The 27,442-nt window shown below is 43.1% G+C and overlaps 1 protein-coding gene across 1 annotated transcript in view; it reads right to left on the reverse strand.

The window, feature by feature from the left end:
* The window catches only part of LOC142750441 (uncharacterized), a 69,757-nt gene extending 51,546 nt beyond the window's left edge, over window positions 1-18,211 (reverse strand). The window contains exons 1-2 of the mRNA XM_075859442.1: window positions 17,551-18,211; window positions 12,909-13,124 (exon numbers count right to left, since the gene is read on the reverse strand). Coding sequence (XP_075715557.1) covers window positions 12,909-13,124; window positions 17,551-18,211 — 877 coding nt within the window. The remainder of the gene's footprint in view (window positions 1-12,908; window positions 13,125-17,550) is intronic.
* Window positions 18,212-27,442: the final 9,231 nt, after the last annotated feature.

Consider the following 27,442-nt stretch of genomic DNA (forward strand, 5'->3'; position numbering starts at 1 on the left):
GGGCGGCGGTCCCTGCGCTCAGTAAGTGCACGACAAACACGACAAACATACAAGGAACACAAGCAAGGAAAAGGGGCCGTTGCCCACGGCAACACCGTGAGCAACCAGAGTGGTGAACGAGCCGAGTCAAACCAGGAGTGTGCGAGGTACAAAACGAAAAGCAGAAGAGTAGTCGGTAAGCCAGGGTCGGTATGGAGCAGGATCAAAAATAGCAGGAGCTGTAGCTGGGCCAGGAACCACAAGGAAGGAAACAAAAGCAATAACAAGCACCGAGGGACAGGAAGTGCAGGCTTAAATAGACCGAGGGCGGGAGCTAGCTGAGTCTGGCAAGGTTACGATAGGCTCTCCCACTCCTAAGCCTGCCAGCCTGAATGGTGGAAGCAGGAGTCAGTCTCAGGGATGTATTCTCAGGTGCTGACTGATTAGTTCTGGGAGTTAACCCCGCAGTGCCTGGCAGATCCTTTACAGTACCCCCCCTTTTATGAGGGGCCACCGGACCCTTTCTAAGTGGACCTGGCTTACTGGGGAAACGCAGGTGGAACCTCCTGACCAATACCCCAGCGTGAACATCCCGGGCGGGTACCCAAGTCCTCTCCTCGGGCCCGTATCCTCTCCAATGGACCAGGTACTGGAGGGAGCCTTGGACCATCTTGCTGTCCACAATCCTGGCCACCTCGAATTCCACCCCCTCCGGGGTGAGGATGGGAACAGGAGGTCTCCTCGAGGGAGCCAAGGACGGGGAGCAGCGTTTGAGGAGGGAGGCATGAAACACGTCGTGTATCCGAAAAGACGGGGGTAACTCCAGCCGGAAGGAGACAGGATTGAGGACCTCAATGACCTTATACGGCCCAATAAACCGGGGAGCAAACTTCTTGGACGGAACCTTGAGACGCAAGTTCCTAGACGACAACCACACCAGATCCCCGACCATAAACCGGGGGTTAGCAGAACGTTTTTTATCAGCCTGAGTTTTTTGTACGCTCTGGGACACCTCTAGGTTTTTCTGAACCTGGGCCCAGACTGTGCACAGTTCCCGATGAACGACCTCTACCTCAGGATTGTTGGAACTACCAGGTGAAACGGAGGAGAACCGTGGATTAAACCCAAAATTACAAAAAAAAGGAGAGACCCCAGACGAGTTACTGACCCGGTTATTAAGGGAAAATTCGGCGAGGGGAATGAAAGAGACCCAATCAAATTGACAGTCAGAGACAAAACACCTTAAGTATTGTTCTAGAGACTGATTAGTCCTCTCCGTTTGGCCATTGGTTTCAGGATGGAAGGCAGAGGAGAAGGACAGATCAATCCCCAACTTCATACAGAAGGCTCTCCAAAACAATGAAACAAATTGTACCCCTCTGTCCGAAACAATATTGACAGGGACCCCATGGAGACGCAGGATGTGTTTGACAAACAAGGTAGCCAACGTTTTGGCGTTGGGTAGTTTCTTGAGGGGCACAAAGTGGCACATCTTACTGAAGCGGTCCACCACCACCCACACCACCGACTTGCCTTTGGATGGAGGCAAATCGGTGATAAAATCCATGGAGATATGTGTCCAAGGTCTCTGGGGAATGGGCAACGAACGCAGTAAGCCCGCTGGTCGGGACCTGGGAGTCTTGGACCTAGCACAAACCTCACAAGCGGCGACGTAGGCCTTAACGTCTTTAGGCAACCCAGGCCACCAATAATTTCTGGTAATGAGGTGTTTGGTACCCAGGATGCCTGGATGGCCAGATAGTGCGGAGTCATGATTTTCCCTAAGTACCCTTAGCCGGAATTGCAGGGGAACAAACAGCTTGTTCTCAGGAAGGTTCCCGGGAGCTGCACCTTGATCAGCAGCAATTTCAGAGACTAAATCAGAATCGATCGAGGAAATGATTATACCTGGAGGCAAAATACAAGCAGGATCTTCCTCCGAAGGAGGGCTGGCCATGAAGCTACGCGACAGTGCATCAGCCTTAATATTTTTAGACCCAGCCCTATAGGTAACCAAAAAATTGAATCTGGTAAAAAATAACGCCCATCGAGCTTGTCTCGGGTTTAGCCTCCGGGCAGATTCTAGGAACACCAGATTCTTGTGGTCGGTAAGGACCGTTACCTGGTGCCTAGCCCCCTCCAGGAAGTGGCGCCACTCTTCAAATGCCCATTTAATGGCTAAGAGTTCGCGGTTGCCAATATCATAGTTACTTTCAGTTGGCGAAAACTTCCTGGAGAAGTAGGCACAGGGGCGGAGATGGGTGAGGGACCTGGTACCCTGGGACAAGACAGCCCCCACTCCCACCTCAGATGCGTCAACTTCCACGATAAATGGCTCCATTTGGTTGGGCTGAACCAGCACCGGGGCCGAGACAAAGCACTTCTTAAGGACCTCAAAAGCCTGGACAGCCTCAGGAGGCCAGTGGAGGAGATCAGCACCTTTGCGAGTGAGGTCCGTAAGGGGCTTAGCGATGACCGAGAAGTTAGCAATAAATCTCCTGTAATAATTAGCAAACCCCAAAAAACACTGTAACGCCTTCAGGGAGGCAGGTTGGACCCATTCCGCCACAGCCTGAACCTTGGCGGGGCCATGCGGAATTCATGAGGAGTGAGGATTTGACCCAAAAATGGAATCTCCTGTACCCCAAACACACATTTTTCGGTTTTGGCAAACAGTTTATTTTCCCGAAGGACCTGGAGCACCTTCCTGACATGCTCCACGTGGGAGGACCAGTCCTTGGAAAACACCAGTATGTCATCAAGGTACACTACCAGAAAAATCCCCAGGTAATTTCTCAAAATCTCATTTATGAAATTCTGGAAGACAGCAGGGGCATTACACAACCCAAAGGGCATGACGAGGTATTCGAAATGGCCTTCGGGCGTGTTAAACGCAGTCTTCCACTCATCCCCCTCTTTGATGCGAATAAGGTTATACGCCCCCCGTAGATCCAATTTAGAAAACCATTGGGCCCCCTGAACCTGATTAAAGAGATCAGGAATCAAAGGAAGGGGATACTGGTTCCTTACCGTGACCTTATTCAGGCTACGGTAGTCAATGCATGGCCTAAGACCACCATCCTTCTTCCCCACGAAGAAGAAGCCAGCACCTACCGGAGAAGAAGAGGGACGAATGTAACCCTTGGCCAGGGATTCCTGGATATACACTCTCATAGCTTCACGTTCGGGACAAGAAAGATTAAATATCCTACCCTTAGGAAGCTTAGCTCCTGGTACCAATTCGATAGCGCAATCGTATTCTCTATGAGGAGGTAACACTTCGGAGGCCTCCCTAGAGAAAACATCAGCGAAGTCCTGAACAAACTCGGGTAGCGTATTCGCCTCCTTAGGGGGAGAAATAGAATTAACAGAAAAACATGACGTACAACATTCATTACCCCATTTGGTTAGCTCCCCAGTATTCCAGTCAAACGTAGGATTATGCAACTGCAACCAGGGAAGACCTAGCACCAAATCGTACGATAATCCCTGCATCAACAGTACAGAGCATTGCTCCAAATGCATGGAGCCAACAAGGAGTTCAAAAACAGGGGTATGCTGTGTAAAATAACCATTAGCAAGAGGAGTGGCGTCGATACCCACTACCGGGACAGGTTTAGGCAAATCAATAAGAGGCATAGCAAGGGACATAGCAAATTCCACAGACATGATATTAGTAGAGGACCCTGAATCCACGAAAGCACTGCCGGTAGCAGACCTACCACCAAAAGAGACCTGAAAGGGAAGCAAGATCTTAGTACGTTTCATATTTACGGGAAATACCTGTGCGCCCAAGTGACCTCCCCGATGATCACTTAGACGCGGAAGTTCTCTGGCTGCAACCTTACGCTTAGGACAGTTGTTCACTTGATGCTTGTCGTCCCCACAGTAGAAGCAGAGACCATTCTTCCTGCGGAATTCTCTACGTTGTTGGGGGGACACGGAGGCCCCGAGTTGCATAGGTATCTCTGAATCTTTCGGGGAGGAACGAAGCAACGGAGCTTCGGGAGGCATCATGGGGGAGTCGGAGGAGAAAACACATAAACGTTCACGTTGTCGTTCCCTGAGACGTCGGTCAAGTCGTATCGCTAAAGCCATAACCTGGTCTAGGGAGTCAGAAGAGGGATAGCTAACTAGCAGGTCTTTCAGGGCATTCGACAGACCCAACCTAAACTGGCACCTTAAGGCAGGGTCATTCCACCGAGAAGCTACGCACCACTTCCGAAAGTCAGAGCAATACTCCTCAACAGGTCTCTTACCCTGACTTAAGGTCACCAGCTGACTCTCGGCAAAGGCAGTCCTGTCAGTCTCGTCATAAATAAGTCCGAGAGCAGAAAAGAAACAATCAACGGAGGAAAGTTCAGGGGCGTCAGGAGCCAAGGAGAAGGCCCACTCTTGGGGCCCTTCCTGGAGCCGGGACATAATTATACCCACCCGCTGGCTCTCAGAACCTGAGGAATGAGGCTTTAAACGAAAGTAAAGCCTACAACTCTCCCGAAAGGAGAGAAAAGTCCTCCGGTCCCCTGAGAACCGGTCGGGCAACTTGAGGTGGGGTTCAAGAGGTGCGGTACGGGGAACTACCAGGGTAGCATCAGGCTGGTTGACCCTCTGAGCCAGGGCCTGGACCTGTAGGGAGAGACCCTGCATTTGCTGAGCCAGGGTCTCACGGGGATCCATAGTGGTGTCAGGGACCAGGGGTAGACTAGGTATGGGCTTGTTATTATGTAACGGCTGGGGGTAGGGAGACGGACAAGTGAGCCCTAATCTACCCGCCACTCTGTCCCTGCCTACTTGCAACGACCCGCCCTAGGCGACGGGGTACAACTGGGCGGCGGTCCCTGCGCTCAGTAAGTGCACGACAAACACGACAAACATACAAGGAACACAAGCAAGGAAAAGGGGCCGTTGCCCACGGCAACACCGTGAGCAACCAGAGTGGTGAACGAGCCGAGTCAAACCAGGAGTGTGCGAGGTACAAAACGAAAAGCAGAAGAGTAGTCGGTAAGCCAGGGTCGGTATGGAGCAGGATCAAAAATAGCAGGAGCTGTAGCTGGGCCAGGAACCACAAGGAAGGAAACAAAAGCAATAACAAGCACCGAGGGACAGGAAGTGCAGGCTTAAATAGACCGAGGGCGGGAGCTAGCTGAGTCTGGCAAGGTTACGATAGGCTCTCCCACTCCTAAGCCTGCCAGCCTGAATGGTGGAAGCAGGAGTCAGTCTCAGGGATGTATTCTCAGGTGCTGACTGATTAGTTCTGGGAGTTAACCCCGCAGTGCCTGGCAGATCCTTTACAGTCTGACTGCTGTGCTTGCCAACAAGGGTTTTGCCACCAAGTATTAAGTCTTGTTTGCCAAAGAGATTAAATACTTATTTCTCTGTGCACAATGCAAATAAATATATATAATTTTGACAATGTGATTTTTTTTTTTTTTTTTTTTATATAATCTATCTCTCACTGGTAAAATTAACCTAGCCTAAAAATTCTAGACTGTTCATGTCTTTGACAGTGGGCAAACTTACAAAATCAGCAAGGGATCAAATACTTATTTCCTTCACTGTATATAAGGGGAGGGGGCTGTGTGGCACTATATACAAGGGGAAGGGGGCTGTGTGGCACTATATACAAGAGAGGGGGGCTGTGTGGCAATATACAGGGGGCAAATTGTTGTGTAACACTATATACAAGGGGAAGGGGGCTGTATGGCACTCTATACAAGGGGAGGGGGGGGGGCTGTGTGGCACTATATACAAGGGGAAGGGGGCTTTGTTGCACTATATACAAGGTATGGTGACTGTGTGGCAATATACAGGGGGGATTGCTGTGTAGCACTATATACAAGGGGGGTTTGACACTATGTAAAAGGGGGCTGAATGGCACGATATACAAGGGGGGCTTCTGTGTGGCACTATATACAAGGGGGCTTCTGTGTGGCACTATATACAAGGTAGGGTCTCTGCGTTGCACTATATACAAGGGAGGGGGCTGTGTGGCACTATATACAAGAGGGGCTTCTGTGTGGCACTATTTACAAGGGGGCGTACTGTGTGGCACTATATGCAATGGAGGGGAAGAGGGGCTGTGTGGCACTATCTACTAAGGGGGGCTGTGTGGCACTATCTGCTAAGGAGGGGGTTGTGTGGCATTATATATAAGGGGGAGGACTGTGGAAACATCTATAGGGGGCCGTGTGTGGCGCTATCTACAGGGGGCTGTGCGTGGCGCTATCTACAGGGGGCACACAGGTGGCATTGCTGCTGTGGGGGCACAAACGGGGCACTTTTATTGTGTGAGGGTTCATTATTACCATCTGGGGCAATGTGGATTACGAGTTTGCTTAGAGTATGTGGTATAGGTGTGGAGGGTGCTGGAAAAGCGAGAAACCAACACGTCTGTGTGTCAAATTCTGCAGAGACGAGTCGTGGCTGGAATAAGTCGTCACAGTGGTCTGGGCCGGATGGAGAAAAAAAGGAAAAGAGAACGGCTAATCAGAGAAAACATCACCCGTGAGTCACTAGATATAAATGTGCTGTAATCACTTATATGGTCTGCAGAGTTCCTGTGTATAACTGGCATCTACCACTATATAGTCACTATATGGTGGTAATATTGGTCTTTGTATAGTGGTTTTTATTCAGTAACAGTATGGGGGTATTATTCCGTCACTATGTGGTTATGATGTGGCAGTATTATTCAGTAACCATATGGGAGTATTATTCACTAACAGTATGGGGGTATTATTCAGTAACAGTATGGGGGTATTATTCAGTCACTGTGGTTATGATGTGGCGGTATTATTCAGTAACAGTATGGAGTTATTATTCAGTAACACTATGGTGCTATTATTCAGTCACTATGTGGCTAAGGTGTGGCAGTATTATTCAGTAACAGTATGGGGGTATTTTTCAGTAAGAGTATGGGGGTATTCAATCACTATGTGGTTATGATGTGGCGGTATTATTCAGTAAGAGTATGGGGGTATTATTCAGTCACTATGTGGTTATAGTGTAGTGGTATTATTCGGGTAACAGTATGGGGGTATTATTCAGTCACTATGCGGTTATGGTGTGGCGGTATTATTCAGTAACAGTATTGGGGTATTATTCAGTCACTATGTGGTTATGGTGTGGTGGTATTATTCAGTAACAGTATGGGGGTATTATTCAGTCACTATGTGGTTATGGTGTGGTGGTATTATTCAGTAACAGTATGGGGGTATTATTCAGTCACTATGTGGTTATGGTGTGGCGGTATTATTCAGTAACAGTATGGGGGTATTATTCAGTCACTCTGGTTATGGTGTGGCGGTATTATTCAGTAATAGTATAAGGGTATTATTCAGTCACTATGTGGTTATGGTGTGGCTGTATTATTTAGTAACAGTACAGGGGTATTATTCAGTCACTATGTGGTTATGGTGTGGCGGTACTATTCAGTAATAGTATGGGGGTATTATTCAGTCACTATGTGGTTATGGTGTGGTGGTATTATTCAGTAACTGTATGGGGGTATTATTCAGTCACTATGTGGTTATGGTGTGGCGGTATTATTCAGTAACAGTATGGGGGTATTATTCAGTCACTCTGGTTATGGTGTGGCGGTATTATTCAGTAATAGTATAAGGGTATTATTCAGTCACTATGTGGTTATGGTGTGGCGGTATCATTTAGTAACAGTACAGGGGTATTATTCAGTCACTATGTGGTTATGGTGTGGCAGTATTATTCAGTAACGGTATGGGGGTATTATTCAGTCACTATGTGGTTATGGTGTGGCGGTATTATTCAGTAACAGTATGGGGGTATTATTCAGTCACTCTGGTTATGGTGTGGCGGTATTATTCAGTAATAGTATAAGGGTATTATTCAGTCACTATGTGGTTATGGTGTGGCGGTATCATTTAGTAACAGTACAGGGGTATTATTCAGTCACTATGTGGTTATGGTGTGGCAGTATTATTCAGTAACGGTATGGGGGTATTATTCAGTCACTATGTGGTTATGGTGTGGAGGTATTATTCAGTAACAGTATGGTGCTATTATTCAGTCACTGTGTGGTTATGATGTGGCGGTATTATTCGGTAACATTATGGGGGTATTATTCAGTCACTATGTGGTTATGGTGTGGTGATATTATTCGGTAACAGTATGGGGGTATTATTCAGTCACTATGTGGTTATGGTGGGGCGATATTATTCAGTAACATTATGGGGGTCTTATTCAGTCACTATGTGGTTATGGTGGGGCAATATTATTCAGTAACATTATGGGGGTCTTATTCAGTTACTATGTGGTTATGGTGTGGTGGTATTATTTAGTAACAGTATGGGGGTATTATTCAGTCACTATGTGGCAGCATTATTTGGAACTCATAATGTGGTATTATTGGTAATATTGGTCTTCTAATAGTGAGTTGTGTTCAGTAACAGTATGCAGGTAATATTTAATCTGGTATAGTTTTAGGATTTAATAGCTGTATATGTACACTACCGTTCAAAAGTTTAGGGTCACTTAGAAATTTCCTTATTTTTGAAAGAAAAGCACAGTTTTTTTCAATGAAGATAACATTAAATTAATCAGAAATACACTCTATACAATGTTAATGTGCTAAATGACTATTCTAGCTGTAAACGTCTGGTTTTTAATGCAATATCTACATAGGTGTATAGAGGCCCATTTCCAGCAACCATCACTCCAGTGTTCTAATGGTACATTGTGTTTGCTAACTGTGTTAGAAGGCTAATGGATGATTAGAAAACACTTGAAAACCCTTGTGCAATTATGTTAGCACCGCTGTAAACAGTTTTGCTGTTTAGAGGAGCTATAAAACTGACCTTCCTTTGAGCTAGTTTAGAATCTGGAGCATTACATTTGTGGGTTCGATTAAACTCTCAAAATGGCTAGAAAAAGAGAGCTTTCATGTGAAACTCGACAGTCTATTCTTGTTCTTAGAAATGAAGGCTATTCAATTCGAGAAATTGCCAAGAAACTGAAGATTTCCTACAACGGTGTGTACTAGTCCCTTCAGAGGACAGCACAAACAGGCTCTAACCAGAGTAGAAAGAGAAGTGGGAGGCCCCGCTGCACAACTGAGCAACAAGACAAGTACATTAGAGTCTCTAGTTTGAGAAATAGACGCCTCACAGGTCCTCAACTGGCAGCTTCATTAAATAGTACCTGCAAAATGCCAGTGTCAACGTCTACAGTGAAGAGGCGACTCCGGGATGCTGGCCTTCAGGGCAGAGTGGCAAAGAAAAAGCCATATCTGAGACTGGCTAATAAAAGGAAAAAAGATTAATATGGGCAAAAGTACACAGATATTGGACAGAGGAAGATTGGAAAAAAGTGTTATGGACAGACGAATCGAAGTTTGAGGTGTTTGGATCACACAGAAAAACATTTGTGAGATGCAGAACAACTGAAAAGATGCTGGAAGAGTGCCTGATGCCATCTGTCAAGCATGGTGAAGGTGATGTGATGGTCTGGGGTTGCTTTGGTGCTGGTAAAGTGGGAGATTTGTACAAGGTAAAAGGGATTTTTAATAAGGAAGGCTATCACTCCATTTTGCAACACCATGCCATACCCTGTGGACAGCGCTTGATTGGAGCCAATTTCATCCTACAACAGGACAATGACCCAAAGCACACCTCCAAATTATGCAAGAACTATTTAGGGAAGAAGCAGGCAGCTGGTATTCTATCTGTAATGAAGTGGCCAGCGCAGTCACCAGATCTCAACCCCATAGAGCCGTTGTGGGAGCAGCTTGACCGTATGGTACGCAAGAAGTGCCCATCAAGCCAATCCAACTTGTGGGAGGGGCTTCTGGAAGCATGGGGTGAAATTTCTCCCAATTACCTCAGCAAATTAACAGCTAGAATGCCAAAGGTTTGCAATGCTGTAATTGCTGCAAATGGAGCATTCTTTGACGAAAGCAAAGTTTGAAGGAGAAAATTATTATTTAAAATAAAAATCATTATTTCTAACCTTGTCAATGTCTTGACTATATGTTCTAGTCATTTTGCAACTCATTTGATAAATATAAGTGTGAGTTTTCATGGAAAACACAAAATTGTCTGGGTGACCCCAAACTTTTGAACGGTAGTGTATATTGTTTTGTGTAAGAGGGGGAACATATGCTTTGTTTCTTCCAACACTCCTGGACGCGCTAGAAATCAGTGATGTCGTTCTCTGCACACTGCCTTCTGAATGATACAGTAAGGGTGTGTTCACATCAGCGTTTGGCTTTCGTTGATGGGTTCCATCAGACCTTTCTGTCAGGGGAACCCATGAACGCAAACCAAACGGAAACCATAGCTTCCATTTGCATTACCATTGATTTCAATGGTAATGTTTCCGTTGCAAATGGTTTCCGTTTGTCTCCATTCCGTAAGGTTTCTGTTATGTGGACAGAATCAATTGCGCAGTCGACTGTGCTATTGTTTCCGCCAAAAAAACAGCTCAGCTCATTCCCAGTCAAGTGAATAGGACTGTTCTATAATACCAGGCACAGCCATGTCTATATAATATATAGTTATACTGCACTATCCAAACCTTCTCATAACCTACAAGCTGACAAACATATTTCATATTCACCAAATAGCAAGTGGCCCTATGATGAGGCTAACTCTTGGTTGCTATGGGCGACTGACACAGTCCAGTATTATGGAATCTACCAAGGGTAGGGCCTTCACAGCTTGGCTCACTGTAGATGATTTCTTGAGAGGCTTTTACTCACGGTTTGGCACTGGCACGATACTCTCTTGTGGAACATACAGCGAAAAGGATCTCAACTTGATAGCTGGAAAGTGCACATGCTGGCGGAACCATTAAAGGCGTAACGCGTTGCAGAGAATCCCTTGTACAGCGTTATCTTCTCTGGCACATAGTACTTAGAAAGAGGTGCCCTCCTGGTGTGGACTGGAACAGATTTGGATTCATCGTAGTACTTCACGGCACCGTGTAACACCGCGGACGCTCCAAGGCTGGACTCTGATGAAGGTTTTGGCAACCGGATACTGGTGCGTTCACTGGCAGCGTAAGGCTTAGAATCTTGCTTGTAGGTAGGGAACTGGACATATGTGGTTGAGTGAACAGACAGCACGTCTGTCTCATCTCATGGCTGTTAGCAGTCGTCTCTCTACTCAGAACTGGTTTCTGCTGGTTCTGCCCTCTGGGGAGAGAGGGTGGAACTTCTAACTCCTCTGACAGAGCTAGCTGATTGGCTTCAAGTAGAAGCCTGAGGAGTAGCATGTGACCATGTATTTTACTCCTTTACAAAGTGAGAATATTACGGTACCCAACAAATACATGGGGATTACATAGAGAGAACTCCTCAGCCACCCGACAACTTACATACAGCAGCTGGGAGATGGTATCGGGACACTGCACATCTAATTCCACTTGCTGCACTTCTTAGGATTCCACATATGAGTGGGTCAAAGAATCTATATATGTAAGATTTACCATGGCTCAATGAAAAATACTTAACGCGTACCTTACTTTTCAGGTGACTTTTCAAAATAAGCGGTCATGTGTGTGTACATGAAGAATAACACTATTTCTGGCCATTATATTACTTGTATTCTGCATTATTTAGCAGGTTTACCCTCTGCAGGCTCTATCTCTAATTCTCAGTTTTCTCTGAGCTATTGGGTGGAGCCTAACTGCTATCATGTCTTCTATACACTGCATACATAAGAGAGGAGAATCTTGCTCTCCTATCTCTATCATATACATATATACAGCAGTAGTGCACAATGTAGCTGAGAATCCAGCACTGGGGTGAGTTATAACACGTACGAGGAAGCTGCAGCACGTCTTTATGTGTCCGTATCTCTCACTCACTCTTCTCCTGCTCCCTTCTCAATAGACTTCTATGGGCAGTGTCTGTATTTCTCTCCCTGCTCCCTCCTTCTGTTCTCCCCTCCACATAGACTTCTATTGGCAGGCAGTGAAAAGGCACACCCTCATTTCCTGCAGTCCGCCTCTTCTGTTCTGTAATTAGGTACGGATTCTGCTTGCCAACAGGGGATGGACAGCAGATTACAGGATGGGAGACACCTGGTGCCGGTAACTTCTCACAGAATTTGCATGGACAAAATAACCAAATTTTAATAGGTAAATTACAAAGTTGATCTATATCAGGTATACTATAAGATTAGCATAAGTTGTTTGAAAGGTTAGTGTCCATTTAATATGGGAAATGTATTGAATTAATCTTATTTTTAAGGCACACTTCCAACCAAAATAAAAAAAATGTTTGACTTGAGCTAGGACCAATATTCCATTCATACTCACAGGAAGCAGAGGTCTAGGCTGCTGTATGCAAGATCACCCCACAGAAGGAATTAATTATCTGTCCTTGTGCCTGCCGTGATTCAGAGGTAAAGGAAACACAACTAATTTCACTGACCAATAGCTGTGCAGGACTAAGCTGTGGATTTTTATGACCCTACAGAGCCACTGTTTAGGAAAACAAATACACTAGTGACTACCCGCCACTCTCCATTTCAGGTCTGCGGACACAATATCATCTTAAAGTGGAAATCTGATTCCAAAGATTATTTTGAAGTAATCTGTGATCTTGGACACAGAGATAAAAAAAAAAATGCCAAGGCTCTATAGTGTGATGCTGCACAGAAAAATCTGTGACTGAAAATCTGATACAACAGTCTAAGCACACTTATGCTACGTTCAGATGACTCCGAAGGAAAATCCGCAGCCTGCAATATATTAGATAGTATTGTGGAAAAATTCATTAATGTTTTATTAATTTCTCAGCCTGAATTTCATTTTTTGAGCCATTAATTAAAGATGGTGCAAAATATTGTTTATTGGCCGATACAAGGAACAGTAGAAAGTAATTTAATTAAATTATTGATTGATCTACAAGACTGCTTTAATAAATATACATAATGAATATGATGCCTTACCGTACATATCTGCTGCTTCGGCATGGCTCCGGAGTGATTTTTCATATTGGTAAAGAGCATTGTCAACGGCTCCCAGGTTTTGGAGTAATACAGCCACCTTTCTTATAGAGAATTGCTTTCCATTACACAGGTTCATACTTGCTGTAAAGCACTTTTCCGCCTGACTAAAATATTTTAGTTCAGCATAATGCAGACCGACATGGTTATATAGTGTTCCTGAGAAGAGAAGATGGAAAAAAATTGAATGTCTTCTGTATACACATTTTATATATTCATATGCTTGACCTATTTCTTCTATTATCTACTAACAAAGAGGGCCTGAATGGCACCACACAAAGTTCTTAAAGAGGATTTACATTTACAATGTATAATAATATTGTACAGAATTAGAGTACTAGGATAGAATTTACTATGTACAATATATTGTATGGAAGTTAGAGAACTAGACAAAGTTTGGTAATTATATTTTATTTTCTTATTCAAATATTGCCATTTTTCTATTTTAGCCATTGTTTAAATTACAGCAGTAAGTGCAGCCATATTGGTTGGCATCTTCAAATTATTTTTAATGATATTTATAGTAAACTGTAAGTTTGTCAACATGTCTGATTATTATGACTATTACTGATTAGTTTCTGAGAAATTAAAATTCAAAGTTTACAACCAATATGGCTGCCGCAACAAAACAGAAAATGTTAATATCTATGTAAGTAAAATAAACAGAATTACCAAATATTTTGCCAGTATCTAACTGTCAACTGATATCCATATCACGCATGTGAAAATGTAACTGTCTGCTAAGTTATGGACTTTTTACGCAGGCAAATTTTCTGCCATAAAAATTCTGCAACAAAATCGGCTGCTTGTGACTGAACCCTAAGGGCTAGTTCACACAGAGTTTTTGATGCGGAAACCGCGCCAAAAAACGTCCGAAAATGCCCCCATTGATTTCAATGGGAGGTGGAGGCGGTTTTTCCCGCGAGCGGAAAAACCAGCTCGCGAGAAAAAGGAGGGACATGCCCTATATTCGGGCGTTTACGCTTCTGACCTCCCATTGACATCAATGGGGCGCAGAAGAAGCGTATCTCGCTGCGTTTTTTGCCCGCGGCGCTCAATGGTCGTGGGTGAAAAACGCAGCGAAAATCGGCATGCAGGCAGAGCAAAATCTGCCTCAAAATTCCAAACGGGATTTTGAGGCAGATTTTCTGCCTACAAAATACTCTGTGTGAACCCAGCCTAAGGCCGCTTTTACATGACAGTATTTTGGCCAGTATTTTGCATCAGTATCTGGCAGCCAAAACTAGGAATGAAAAATAAACAGAAAAAGTTTATTGGAAAGATTTACACCTCTTCCATGTTTTGGACCCACTCCTGGTTTTGGCTTCCAAATACTAAGGCAAAATACTGTCATGTAAAAGTGACCTAAGGGATCAACAACTTATCCAAGGAGCCACAAAACATCCCAGAAATCCATCAAAAGGACTGCATTCCTAACAAAGAAAATCCCATTATGTTTGGACCAAGGAACATCTAGCATTGCACAATAAAACATCAAACCCAACAGTCAGAGTGTGAAAGTGCATGCAAGCTTCAGAATTCAGAAGGTCCATAATGAAAAATTAATTATAGAGAACAATCTTATCATTATTGTTGGATTGGACGTGCCAAAGATGTCTGATAGGTGGGAGTGCACTGATACCAAGAATGGAGTTGCCCAGTGCACTGTTCCCACTGGAAGGATGTTCGTGCATGCATGGTAACTCTTCATTATAGTGAGAGGCTGCAGTTTACATATCTCCCACTCACTATATTGGGAAGTAACAGTAAGGGTATGTTCACACGAGGGCGTCCGTTACGGCTGAAATTATGGGGATGTTTCAGCCTGAAAACATCCCCGTAATTTCAGCCGTACCGGCATGTGCAGGCGCTTGAACGCCGCGTCAATTACGGGCGTAATTGGCGCTGCTATTCATTGGAGTCAATGAATAACGGCTCCAATTACGGCCAAAGAAGTGACAGGTCACTTCTTTGACGCGGGCGTCTATTTACGCGCCGTCATTTGACAGCGGCGCGTAAATATACGCCTCGTGTGAACAGACAAACGTCTGCCCATTGCTTTCAATGGGCAGATGTTTGTCAGCGCTATTGAGGCGCTATTTTCGGGCGTAATTCGGGGCAAAAACGCCCGATTTACGTCCGTAAATAGGCCGTGTGAACATACCCTAAATGTGTGGCACTTTCTGCTGGAAAAGAGGACTGGAAAATAATATGCCTTAAATGCTTGTAGTGGGAAAATGCCTTAAAGGGCTGCATATGACATTGGGATCACAGTGCCAGATGCTAAGTGACTGAGCCTGTCCGATGAGGAGCATGTTGTATCTTTGTTCAACTGTCGTGTCCGGGACAACCCATTTACGTTTACATATACTGGTTGAAGAGGAAAATCAAGAGGAAATTCAATGACCGCACATCCACAATATTAATCAACGAACATGAACATGAGGTTCTTAGTTAACATTTTGATCATATTGTATAAGCCCACGTGCCACTTCACGGCGACCTCTGATAAGTGGGTCCCTACTCTATTGGTTGCAGCACAACATTGTGGTGCCTGCCACCACAATACCGTACCCGCAGAGGGAGCAACCCAGAGGCCCAGAAGCAACCCTGCTGCCAGGCCAAGGTGGCTCTGAGCCACATCCCCCCGCAAGTGCAGCGCCACAGCAACAGACACCCCCACACAGCAACACAACAAGTGAAAAGATGGAATGAACTCACCTTTAGATGTGCCCCCAGTGACCAACTGAGAGCACAAGAACCTCATGTTCATCATGTTCATTGATTAATATTTTGGATGTGTGGTCCTTGTTTCTCCTCTTCAACCAGTCCATTTACACTTACACAATGCAAAATAGTAATAAGGCTGATAAGCCATGTAAGAGCAAATTTTCATTGCATTAAAGGATCATAACATATAATTTCTTTTTTATAATGAACTGGCAACAGAATGCATTGTATGTATTGAAGACTAGTTGCTTTTTGCAGCACAGTTTTGGAAACTATAAAGCCTGCCTAGTAATGGACTTGACTGTTGTTAGTTGAGTATGTGTTGTTAGAAGAATATGGAATTAAGGTTCTGCAAAATATTTAGCTAAACTAGAATGACTGGAAAAAAAATCACAATGTTCTTTTTGAGCATTTTCCACATAAAAAAAATAAAATAAAAAGTTTTAAAATATGTGCCATTTCTTATTTCTATTTGAGTTTCTCTGAGAAGGAGATGTAGCACTGCATAACTAGGCAGACATTTATAGCATGTCAATTTGATATCAATATGCAATAAATGTTTGATCCTATTGGTTGGGAAGTGTGATACCTCTGGGGCACCCACCAATCGCTAAAACAAAGTGACTATGGTGGTCTCCTAAGCACTGTGCCATTTTAGTTCACATCAGATGGGTTTAAATTAACTCAGGATATGCCAGGTTGGCTAATTTTCTATAAGGAGCTAACCTAGTGTCTCCCGAATCTACAGTAATATAGTCAATAGGAGTTGAAGAGTCACAGGCAGGGAATAGGTCCACAACCTCTTTATTTGATTGAAAATGCCAAAAATGCATGATTGGTGGAGGTCTGACCACTGAGACACTAACCGTTCTCAGAACTTGGGTGTCCAGTTCCTCATTTTCATTGGATTGATGGCTGTATATGCATGGTGAATATCCACCATTCACCATGGTAAAGTGTCAGTATTACACGAGTGTGCGGCCACATTTCCCAGTAGTTGGACCCCACTGATCAGTCATTTATGTTAAATCAATAAAAAAAATAGGATAGAAACCTCCTTCCTTCAACCGCTTCAGGACCCAAGCTGCAATTGCCATAAAATTGGTTCTCATTCAGTTTTTACCAAAACAGATATAACTACTGTAGGTACCTGCCGAATAGAGGTTTTTAATGATGACAGCTCAGGGATTTATATTTCCTAGTGACTGCTTTAGGTTTAGTTAGGGGGAGGGTGCTCTTTAAGTATGATACAGTGAAACCTCTTCAAAAGACCACCTTTTAGAGAAGTCCACCCCTTTATCCAGACCAGATTTTCTGTGACAGATTTTCAGTTCCATCATATCTTATGTAAACTTCTTTGAAGGACCACCCCTCTAGAAAATAGTTTTTCAATAAAATTTTTGGTAGTCAGATTTCAGTGTTTATTGGAAAAATATGGAAAAGAAACCTAATAAAATTGAAATTAATCAGATAGGAAGTCTACATATTCTGTCTGAACATTTAGCCATCTACCTGGAAAATAACTTGCATTATACCAGCAGTAATGGGCCTGTTCACACCTGTGTCTGTGTTTCCATTGTCCTGCTCCACTTAAGGAACAGAACAACAAAAACACGGAAGCGCCTGTTCCATTTCATGACGGACACCATTGGCGCCCAACGGAACCCGTTGACTTTAATGGGTTACATCGTGTTTCCCTCATGGTGTCCATGGTTTTACTGGAAACAATTGCGCAGCATGCTGTGCTATTGTTTGTGGTACTTTCGGCCGGAGCTCCTTACTGAGCTTCCAACGCAGATGTGAACAGGCCCTAATAAGTAAGCAAATACTTCAATAGGAAGGCAATTACACTTACCAAGCAACTGTTTGTCTGATACATCTTTCAATAACTCCATGCAAGAATTCAACATCTGGAGCACTTCAGTCTGGGAGAATGCTCGGCTGTTTATCATATATTTAGCAGCCTCTCTCATGGCCATAGCGGCATCTTCCAGTTTGTGATTTTTCACGTATGAGTGACCTGCAAGTCGGAATGAATGTGCAGCAGAAGAAAAGTCATCAATCATGACAAAACAGTAGCCCAGTTTGATGAGGGCATCTGCAATACTCTTGAGTTCATCATAACCATACTCGTTGATAGCTCTTTCGTAAAACTTTACAGCTTTGCCATACTCTTTCATTTCATCATAAGCAGCCCCTATGTTAAAAAACAGATCACCATCTCTCTCTTCCATTCCACTGATTCTGGACTTTATGAGACACTTCAAAGCTTTCTTGGGTTTACCTACACAAATATATGTGGCTCCAAGATTGAATAAACAGGATTTCTGAATTTTTTCTTCTGGTATCTTGCAGGACAGAATGAAGGCTTTTTTGAATGTTCTCAGAGCTCCATTTATGTCATCTTGATTTAATAACACGCTTCCATCTTTACACAATGACAATATTGCTGACTGAACAGTATTTTCCTGCTTTGATGGATTTTTTGATTGGCTTATAAACTTAGATTCAGCCATGATGTTTTATTAAAACCTGCGGGAAATATGTATAATGTGGTCAGTTTAAAGACATTACTTAGATCTGAATTATACATTAAGGTTATGTCCACATGTATCGTAAACACTGCAGTGTTTCCATCCAGATTTTCTGTGCAAAAATTCTGCAGAGTATTACAGTAGCAGGAAAGTGGATGACATTTGAACCAATCTTATGCACACTTTGTGGAAAAAATATGCAGAAAAAAAGTGCGGAAAGTGACCTGCGGATTCCCAATATGAAGCATGTCAATTTCTCTTGCAAAAATGCTACAGAATTTCTGCATAGAAAATCTGGTCATACATTCCACATCTACATGTGAATACACTCTTAAAGGGCTGTTTCAGAAAAGACATTCTGCTTTTTCTGGGTGGCCACATGGTCAGCCATTGACTATAATGTGCCAACCATCTGGCCTCCAAAGAAAGCTAAGCAAAGCCAACAGGGGACAAAGTTGCTGTCAATTCTTTCAAGCAATCGGTGTGGGTCACAGCAGTTAGACCCCAGATGATCAAACTTTGGTGGCATAACCTAGCAATATTCCTCCAATGTCTATGCCGAGACAACACCTTTAATTATTTACCTTTAACTTCAGTTTATTATGCATAAAATGTATAATGGTAATAAATGACATCACATCGACAATAAATGACATCACATCGGCAAATTATAGGATAATTATAACTAACTATATTCCTGGATAATGTGTAAACCTTATAACTTTCTTCATGACAGTTTATTAATCCAGTTACTTTCTCCTAAATTACTGCAAGAGAACAGCTTGGAAATCATGCTTTTCCTTCGTAATTTAGGAGATGTGTGTGCTTTGTGTATTTTGGAGAGAGAAATAGAGGCGATTCGACATTACTCATAAGCCACAATCTATCTTCCTCTTAACCTTCCCAGCACTTAATAGTCAGAGGCAGAGATGACATGGATCATATACTGAAGAAAAAAGTAATTTAGCGGCTTTGAAATATGATGATAAATGGTGCAGGTGAGAGACATTGCAAAGTAAGGAGCTGGTTCCCAGTCTGTTAGTGCAATGTTCCCTAATATAGGAGAAACAGTTAACAAATGTTTTTGTGTGCAAAAACGTTGAACTTTTTAAAACTTAACAGGGTTACAAACATGACATGAGGGCGTATGATAACTGAGAGAAATTAAGAAAAGTAAAAAATGTTAATACAATAAACCATTTGGCTTCTTGTTATTTTAAAATTCACCCCTAGGAGCATTGAATTTCATTGCATTACAATTTAGAAGAAGAAAAATAGAAAAAACCTCTGGCAGAGACAAACCCCCTTTAGATAATGCCATAGTGCCCTCTGTAGATAGTGCTACACTGCTCTCTGTATATAGTGCCACATACCCCATGTAGATAATGCCACAGTGCCCCTTGTATATAGTGCCACACCCCCTGTAGATAATGCCGCAGTGCCCTATGAAGATATTGTCACACTGCTCTCTGTATATAGTGCCACAGTTCCCTTTCTGGATATTGCCACACTGCTCTCTGTGTGTAGTGCCACACCCCCCTGTATATAGTGCCGCAGTGCCCTCTGTAGATGGTGCCACACTGCTCTCTGTATATAGTGCCAGACCCCCTGTAGATAATGCTGCAGTGCCCTATGTAGATAGTGCCACACTGATCTCTGTATACAGTGCCACAGTGCCCTCTGCAGATAGTGCCACACTGCTCTCTGTATATAGTGCCACACACCCCTGTAGTTAATGCCACAGTTCCCTCTGTATATTGTGCCACACATCCCCCTGTAGATAATGCCACAGTGCCTACTGTAGAGAGTGCCACACTGCTCTTTGTATATAGTGCCACAGAGCCCTCTGTAGATAATGCCACAGTACCCCCCATAGATAATGTCACACAGCCCCTTGTAGATAGCGCCACAGCACCCCCTGTACATAGTGCCACACAGTGCTCCCTTTACATAGCGTCTTTAGATGCCCTCTTTAGATGGTGCCACACACCCCCTTGTATATAGTGCCACATAACTCAATTCAACTTATTTATTAATGATATAGAGGATGGGATTAATAGCACTATTTCTATTTTTGCAGATGACATCAAGCTAAGTAATATAGTTCAGTCTATGGAAGATGTTCGTGAATTGCAAGCGGATTTAAACAAACTGAGTGTTTGGGCGTCCACTTGGCAAATTAAGTTTAATGTAGATAAATGTAAAGTTATGTATCTGGGTACCAACAACCTGCATGCATCATATGTCCTAGGGGGAGCTACACTGGCGGATTCACTTGTTGAGAAGGATCTGGGTGTACTTGTAAATCATAAATTAAATAACAGCATGCAATTTCAATCAGCTGCTTCAAGGCCAGCAAGATATTGTCGTGTATTAAAAGAGGCATGGACTCGCGGGACAGAGATGTAATATTACCACTTTACAAAGCATTAGTGAGGCCTCATCTAGAATATGCAGTTCAGTTCTGGGCTCCAGTTCATAGAAAGGATGCCCTGGAGTTGGAGAAAATACAAAGAAGAGCGACGAAGCTAATAAGGGGCATGGAGAATCTAAGTTATGAGGAAAGATTAAAATAATTAAACCTATTTAGCCTTGAAAAAAGACGACTAAGGGGGGACATGATTAATTTATATAAATATATTAATGGCACATACAAAAAATATGGTGAAATCCTGTTCCATGTAAAACCCCCTCAAAAAAAGTGACGTCAGCGGTTATAAACTAAAGAAAGATTTAAACAATCTAATAGAGATCCCCAAAATATGCAGTAAAAATATTGCACGGTGCCGTTTCAGGAAAAATACATAGAAAAACAAAAAAGAAAAAGCAACTCCAAAAACATATATACTAAATACCAAATTTATTGCAAATTGTTTTTATGAAAAACTAGTTGGAAAAGGAGAAAGTACTTTTCCAAACGAGGTAAAAACCTAATAAATTACAAAACACACCACCTGGCCAGGTTTGAGTTACATAAATTCAATTCCCCTTAGAGTATGTAGTAAGATCCCCTTTTTCTCTCCCCCTCCCCTATACATGAAACATACATAAAATAAAACATATCAATATGCAAGAATTCCCTTAATAATTAGTCCCTCCAATAAGTTTCAAGAGGGAAAAGGGGAAGTGAGGTAAAGTTGACCAACAATCTATTTTTTTCAAAAAACGCTTGGCTTAATCCACACTTGCTGCGATATATGCAAAAAAAGTCCTTTATCGGCATAATCTTTCCGTTGTAAGAGATAGTAATATATGGATATCGAACTGACTGCAAATGATCATTTTATACTCATCTGTTCGTAGATTCTGGTTTTCAGAGTGCACATGCCATGGCTATTTGATAAGTGCTTTTGGTTATTCCTATATCTGAAACTATTTTCCAATGTTAAGGAGCAGAGATAGATTTCCCACAAAATAAAGGATAACCATTCTGGTCTAGAACGGGCCACAACTGATGTCCCCCGTGCCAGAACAGATCCCATAGAAAGCTATGGGATCCGTTCTAGCACCAGTTTCCCTCCGGCTGTTTTGCAACACGCCGGAGGGAAACTGAAACGGAAAACGGACATATGTGAATGGCCACTTACTCTTCCATTTTGCACCCCCGGTTTTCCCTTATCATTTTTTTCAAGGAAAAAAATAGAACATACCTCAGCAAAGATGTTGTAAACAAAACTTTCTCAAATAAATGTTTGCCCCATCTCCCCTCTTCTAGGATTCATTCGCATTTTTACTTATAAAAAATATAAAGGAGCTCTTATTAAATTTTCTAATAATGATATTTTGTTCTATTTGGTGCCATGCATGGTACATAGCTTATTTTTCATCCTTTCTGTAGAATCCCTATCGGTTGCAACAAATACCTACCCTCGAGTCCGATAAGCCTCACCCATTTTGTCATTAAGCCATGGCCCTTCCGTACATTGCCACTTTTTAAAAAATCCTGTCAAGACTCTGCTTTCTTGCCCACAGCTTCTGCTCCCCAGTCAAAATACAAAAATGTTTAGAGACATCTGAATGGACAAATAACAGAAAACTATAAATAAAATGTTTAGACCATCTACATTACATCTACATGTAGCATGTAGACAGGTCAGAGGGGAGCGGAAGGAGCTACAGTAGCCTGCCGGGGATGAAGAGGAGAGCAGCCCACGGCAGACACTAGCCCATTTGGCATTTGCCAATATCACCTCTGTCAATTATTGTGGTAAAGCTATACTTATTGATCATTAGTGTAATTGCAATCCTGCTGAACCTAAGGAACTGAGTTATGTACTATATGAGGTAGTTATAAAATGTTAATAATATTTTACTGTTGTGACAACTAGATTTTTGGACAATTTCTTATTTTTAATAAGAGATGTCAGACAACTGTAAAATCATTTTTTAGTTTTGCTTTTGATTACTACTACTATGTAACAAGATGTAGGAGATCTGAAAATATTAAAACAAATTATTTTACGTTTAAGAAACTCCCTAACTAACATGTGTAAACTGTACTCCGCTGATTCTGCCGAAACCGTTAAGATATTGGATACCAGGGAGCTCATTAACGCCTCATTAAATGTTAGATATAAACATACAACGTTTTACAGTGTCAACTCTGTAAAAATTCCATAACCATTCACCACTGAGTCATGTATTGAATCTGCGAGATAGGCTGTACAAGTGGCTGCATAATTAACGTAAAATAATTGATAAGAAAAATAAATATTAAAGTGACAACAGATTTAATTGTTCCCTTATGACTAAACGTAATTTTGTATTAACATAAAACAAAACAATATTGCTCTTGTGATGCACTTAAAACAGTTTATTGCAACTCAATTTGCCTTTTAATGTCTCTTCTTGCATTATGGGTTATCCCAAATGTATAATTTTATTGCTAGTTCAGTTTGGCTCTGGTTAAATCAGCACAATGTGTAAAATATATAGAGATTTGTAGTATTTTGATGAGTCTGTAAGTAGCTTGGTGGATTACATGAATCTCATTTCAAATTGCTATGTGAACAAAAAAATGCAAAAAAAGGTTCCTGGTACTTGGATCCTAATGACATTTGCCTTATGTATATCATTGCGTCTACTTATTCATTTCTGACTTCTTGTTTAGCGTAATGGACTACTAGTGATCCGTGTTGACCAAAAGAAATGTCTTTAAAGTCAAGTTAAAGTTCAATAAGGACAGGTTTTATTATTCAACAATAAAGCACTAATTCTGCATATTATGAACCAAAAATGCTTAATTTATAACCTGGGGAGCCAAATTCAGGACAAGTCAACAACTGTTTAACGCAACAGCATGCAGGACTCCACCAAACTATAGTATGCAGGGCCAGCTCCAGGTTTATGTGGGCCCTTGGGCGACACAGACTTAGTGGACCCTTTTGTGTGGGGAACTCACAGCAGCAGTAAAATGGCAGTTTGTGCTCCGATATAGAAGTTAGGCCCTGTTTATGCCCCTATATAGAAGTTAGGCCCGCAGTTTGTGTCCCCATATATACAGTGACCTCTGTAGATAATGCCACAGTGCCCTCTGTATATAATGCCACAGTGCCCTCTGTAGATAATGCCACAGTACCCTCTGCAGATAGTACTACACACACCCCCTGTAGATAATTCCACAGTGCCCTCTGTAGGTAGTGCCACACAGCCCTCTGTAGGTAGTGCCACACAGCCCCCTGTAGATAGTGTCACACAGACCCTTGTAGATAGTGCCACACAGCCCCCTGCAAATAGTGCCATACACCCACTTGTAAATAGTGCCACACACACCCTCTTGTAGATTGTGCCACAAATACCCCCTTGTAGATAACGACACACACACCCTTGTAGATAATGCCACACACCCCTCTAGATAGTGCCATCCCTCCTGTAGATAGCGCCACACCCCCTTCCCTGTAGATAGCGCCATTGGGGCTGCCTCTAGGAGTGGAATCCCTAGCCAAAGCATTGTTGATGCTCTGGCTGGGGATTCCTCTCTTGGAGGAACCCCCTGACGTCACTGTACAAACATGAACAGTGATGTCAGGGGCTTCTCCAGAAGCAGTATCCCCAGCCAGAGCGTCGGTGATGCTCTGACCAGGGATTCCAGTCCCGGAGGAGCCTGTAACATCACTGTCCATATACGGACAGGGACGTCAGGGCCCCCCTCTAGGAACAGAATCTTCGGCCAGAGCATCAGCAACGATCTGGGGGATTCCGCTCCTAGACAGGGATGTTCTCCAGGAGTGGAATCCCTGGCAAGAGCGTTGGTAATGCTCTGGCTGGGGATTCTGCTCCTGGAGGAACCGTGAGGGCAGTTTAAAGCACGGGTAGTGGGCCCCGGCACTTGTCCTGGTTGCCGGCTGCTGACGCCGGCCTTGATAGTATGGGTGGAGTTTATATACCCCTAGACTCGCAGACTTCATAGATATTTTAAACTTCTATTCAACCATTAATATAATATTTCACGTATCTAAGTTACTACTTCTACTGCCAAAAAAATGCTCTGTGTAAAACCCACATCCTGTCTTCTTTCCTAAAGTAACAAAAAACGGATGTAGCAAAATAATATCGCTGAAAACAGCGAGCAATAGCTTATGGTGTATTTGCCTTAAGCTACGTACATAATAATAGCATACAATATGGAAGGAGTCACACCCTTGATATACTCCACTATAATACAGCTTGCTAAGCCAAAGTGTTCCCATTTTTAAGGATATTTTGTATAAAAAGCTAAAGTTCCCAATTAAAGAATTTATTGCATTATAAATATAGTGTATGCATTGTTTATATACACCATTCAGCCATAACATTAAAACCTGGCATTGACAAGTAAAGTGCATAACATTGATTAACTTGTAACAATAGTATCTGTTAAGAGGTTGGATATATTAAGCAGCAAGTAAATAGTCCGTTTTTGAAGTTGATGTGTTGGAAGTAGGAAAAATGGGCAAGCGTAAGATTAAGAACGACTTTAAGGCTGGGTTCACACGTGGCGGAATTTCACTTGAATGCCGCTGCGGACACTCCGCAGCGTTAATCCGCAGCGGAGCCGTTTCTCCATTGACTTCCACTTAAATTTAGAAGTGTTCGTTTAGACGATGCGTAAAATTCCGCTGCGGAGCATAGGCTGCGGAGCGGAATTTGGTGTCCGCAGCATGCTCTGTCTGTTGCGGAGCAGTGGCGGACTGGTTGCGGACTCAAGGCGGAATTTCTCCATTGACTTCAATGGAGATTCTAAATTCCGCAATGAAGTCCGCAGCTGTCATGCACATGTTATGTGTGCTGCGGATGCGTCTTGCTTTTTTAACATGACATTTCTTCATTCTGGCTGGACCTATGTATTTCTAGGTCTACAGCCAGACTGAGGAAGTCAATGGGGCTCCCGGAATTACGGGAGCGTTGCTAGGAGACGTCAGTAAATAGTCACTGTCCAGGGTGCTGAAAGAGTTAAGCGATCGGCAGTAACTGTTTCTGCACCCTGGACAGTGACTACCGATCCCAATATACAGCAACCTGTAAAAAAAATAGAAGTTCATACTTACCGAGAACTCCCTGCTTCTGTCTCCAGTCCGGCTTCCCAGGATGACGTTTCAGTCTAAGTGACGGCTGCAGCCAATCACAGGTCAATCACAGGCTGCAGCCAATCACAGGCCAATCACAGGCTGCAGCGGTCACATGGACTGACGCGTCATCCAGGGAGGTCGGGCTGGATGCCGAAAGAGGGACGCGTCACCAAGACAACGGCCGGTAAGTATGAAATTTGTTTACTTTCACTAGGGAAAGTGCTGGCCCTTCTCTCTATCCTGCACTGATATCCTGCACTGATAGAGAGAAGGGAAGCACTTTTTCCGCAGTCCGCAGCAGCTAGTCCGCATCAATTTACTGCACATTTTGGGCAGATCCGCAGCCGTAATCCGCAACCCGGATTAGGTGCGGCATTGATGCGGACAGTTGCGGAGGAAATCCGCCACGTGGGGGCATGCCCTAACAAGGGTCAAATTGTGACGGCTACACAACTGGGTCAGATCATCTCCATAACTGCAGGTCTCATGGGGTGTTGCCGATATGCAATGGTGAGTTACTACCAAAAGTGGTCCAAGGATGGACAACAAAAGTTAATGCTGGCTAAGATAGAACAGTGTCAGAACTCACAGTGCATCCAAGGTTGCTGCGGTTGGGGCTGTATAGCCACAGACCAGTCAGATGGCAACAAGATGCACTATGGTAAGAAGGCAAGCTGGCGGAGGGAGAGTGATGCTCTGGGCAATGTTCTGCTGGGAAACCTTGGGTCCTGGCATTCAGATAGATGTTACTTTGACATGTACCTCCTACCTAAACATTATTACAGACCAAGTACACCTCTTCTAGGCAGCAGTATTTCATAATGGCAGTGGACTCTTTCAGCAGAATGATATGCCCTGCCGCACTGCAAAAATGGTTCAGGAATGGTTTGCGGAACATGACAAAAAGTTCAAGGTGTTGACTTGGTCTCCAAAATTACCAGATCTGAATTCAGATACCATAGAATACCTTCCATAGGTCTAGTGGAGTCTATGCTTCGACAGGTCAGAGCTGTTCAGGCGGCACAAGGGGGAACTACTTTACACAATATTAGGCAGGTTATTTTAATGTTATGGCTAAATGGTGTATTTATAAAGATACAGATGCAAAAATTCTGTCTAAGTAACCGGTGTCAATATATGAAAGAAAGGGATAAAAAGGAAAAGGGACAACCTGAAAAATTAGAAGATGAGTAAAAACAAAGGAAGTACAGATAGAGCGAAATAAATTAATGACGAGCCGGGTAAACATGAATTGGCAAAATGCATTTTTCCTTCCTGATCCTTTTATTATTCCAGAGAAAAGCGGTGACAGAGGTGCCTGGCAGCCAAACATCTCCCTCTGCTCTCTTGAAATAACATGCACATCATTAGCTTCAATATAAAGGCTCTCACCTCTGGGTTTATGTAACCAAGTGCCTTAGGAAGACTTTAAACATCTAATCCAGCTCACATGTAACTTCCTATTAGTGCTAGTGTAGGACAGAGCAGAGCTGAAAGAAGGTTAGCGTTTAACTGGAATTGCTATGGGGGCACTATGGCTGAGCCTGTCACAATTATGGGGGAACTGTAGCTTTTATTGTTATAGGGATATTGTGGCTTGGTCTTCTAAGGCACCTTCACACATAGTGTTTTTTTAAGGCAACATTTTTTTTTACGCAATTTTTTT

This window comes from Rhinoderma darwinii, chromosome 3, assembly GCF_050947455.1.
Source record: "Rhinoderma darwinii isolate aRhiDar2 chromosome 3, aRhiDar2.hap1, whole genome shotgun sequence".
NCBI classification, from domain to species: domain Eukaryota; kingdom Metazoa; phylum Chordata; class Amphibia; order Anura; family Rhinodermatidae; genus Rhinoderma; species Rhinoderma darwinii.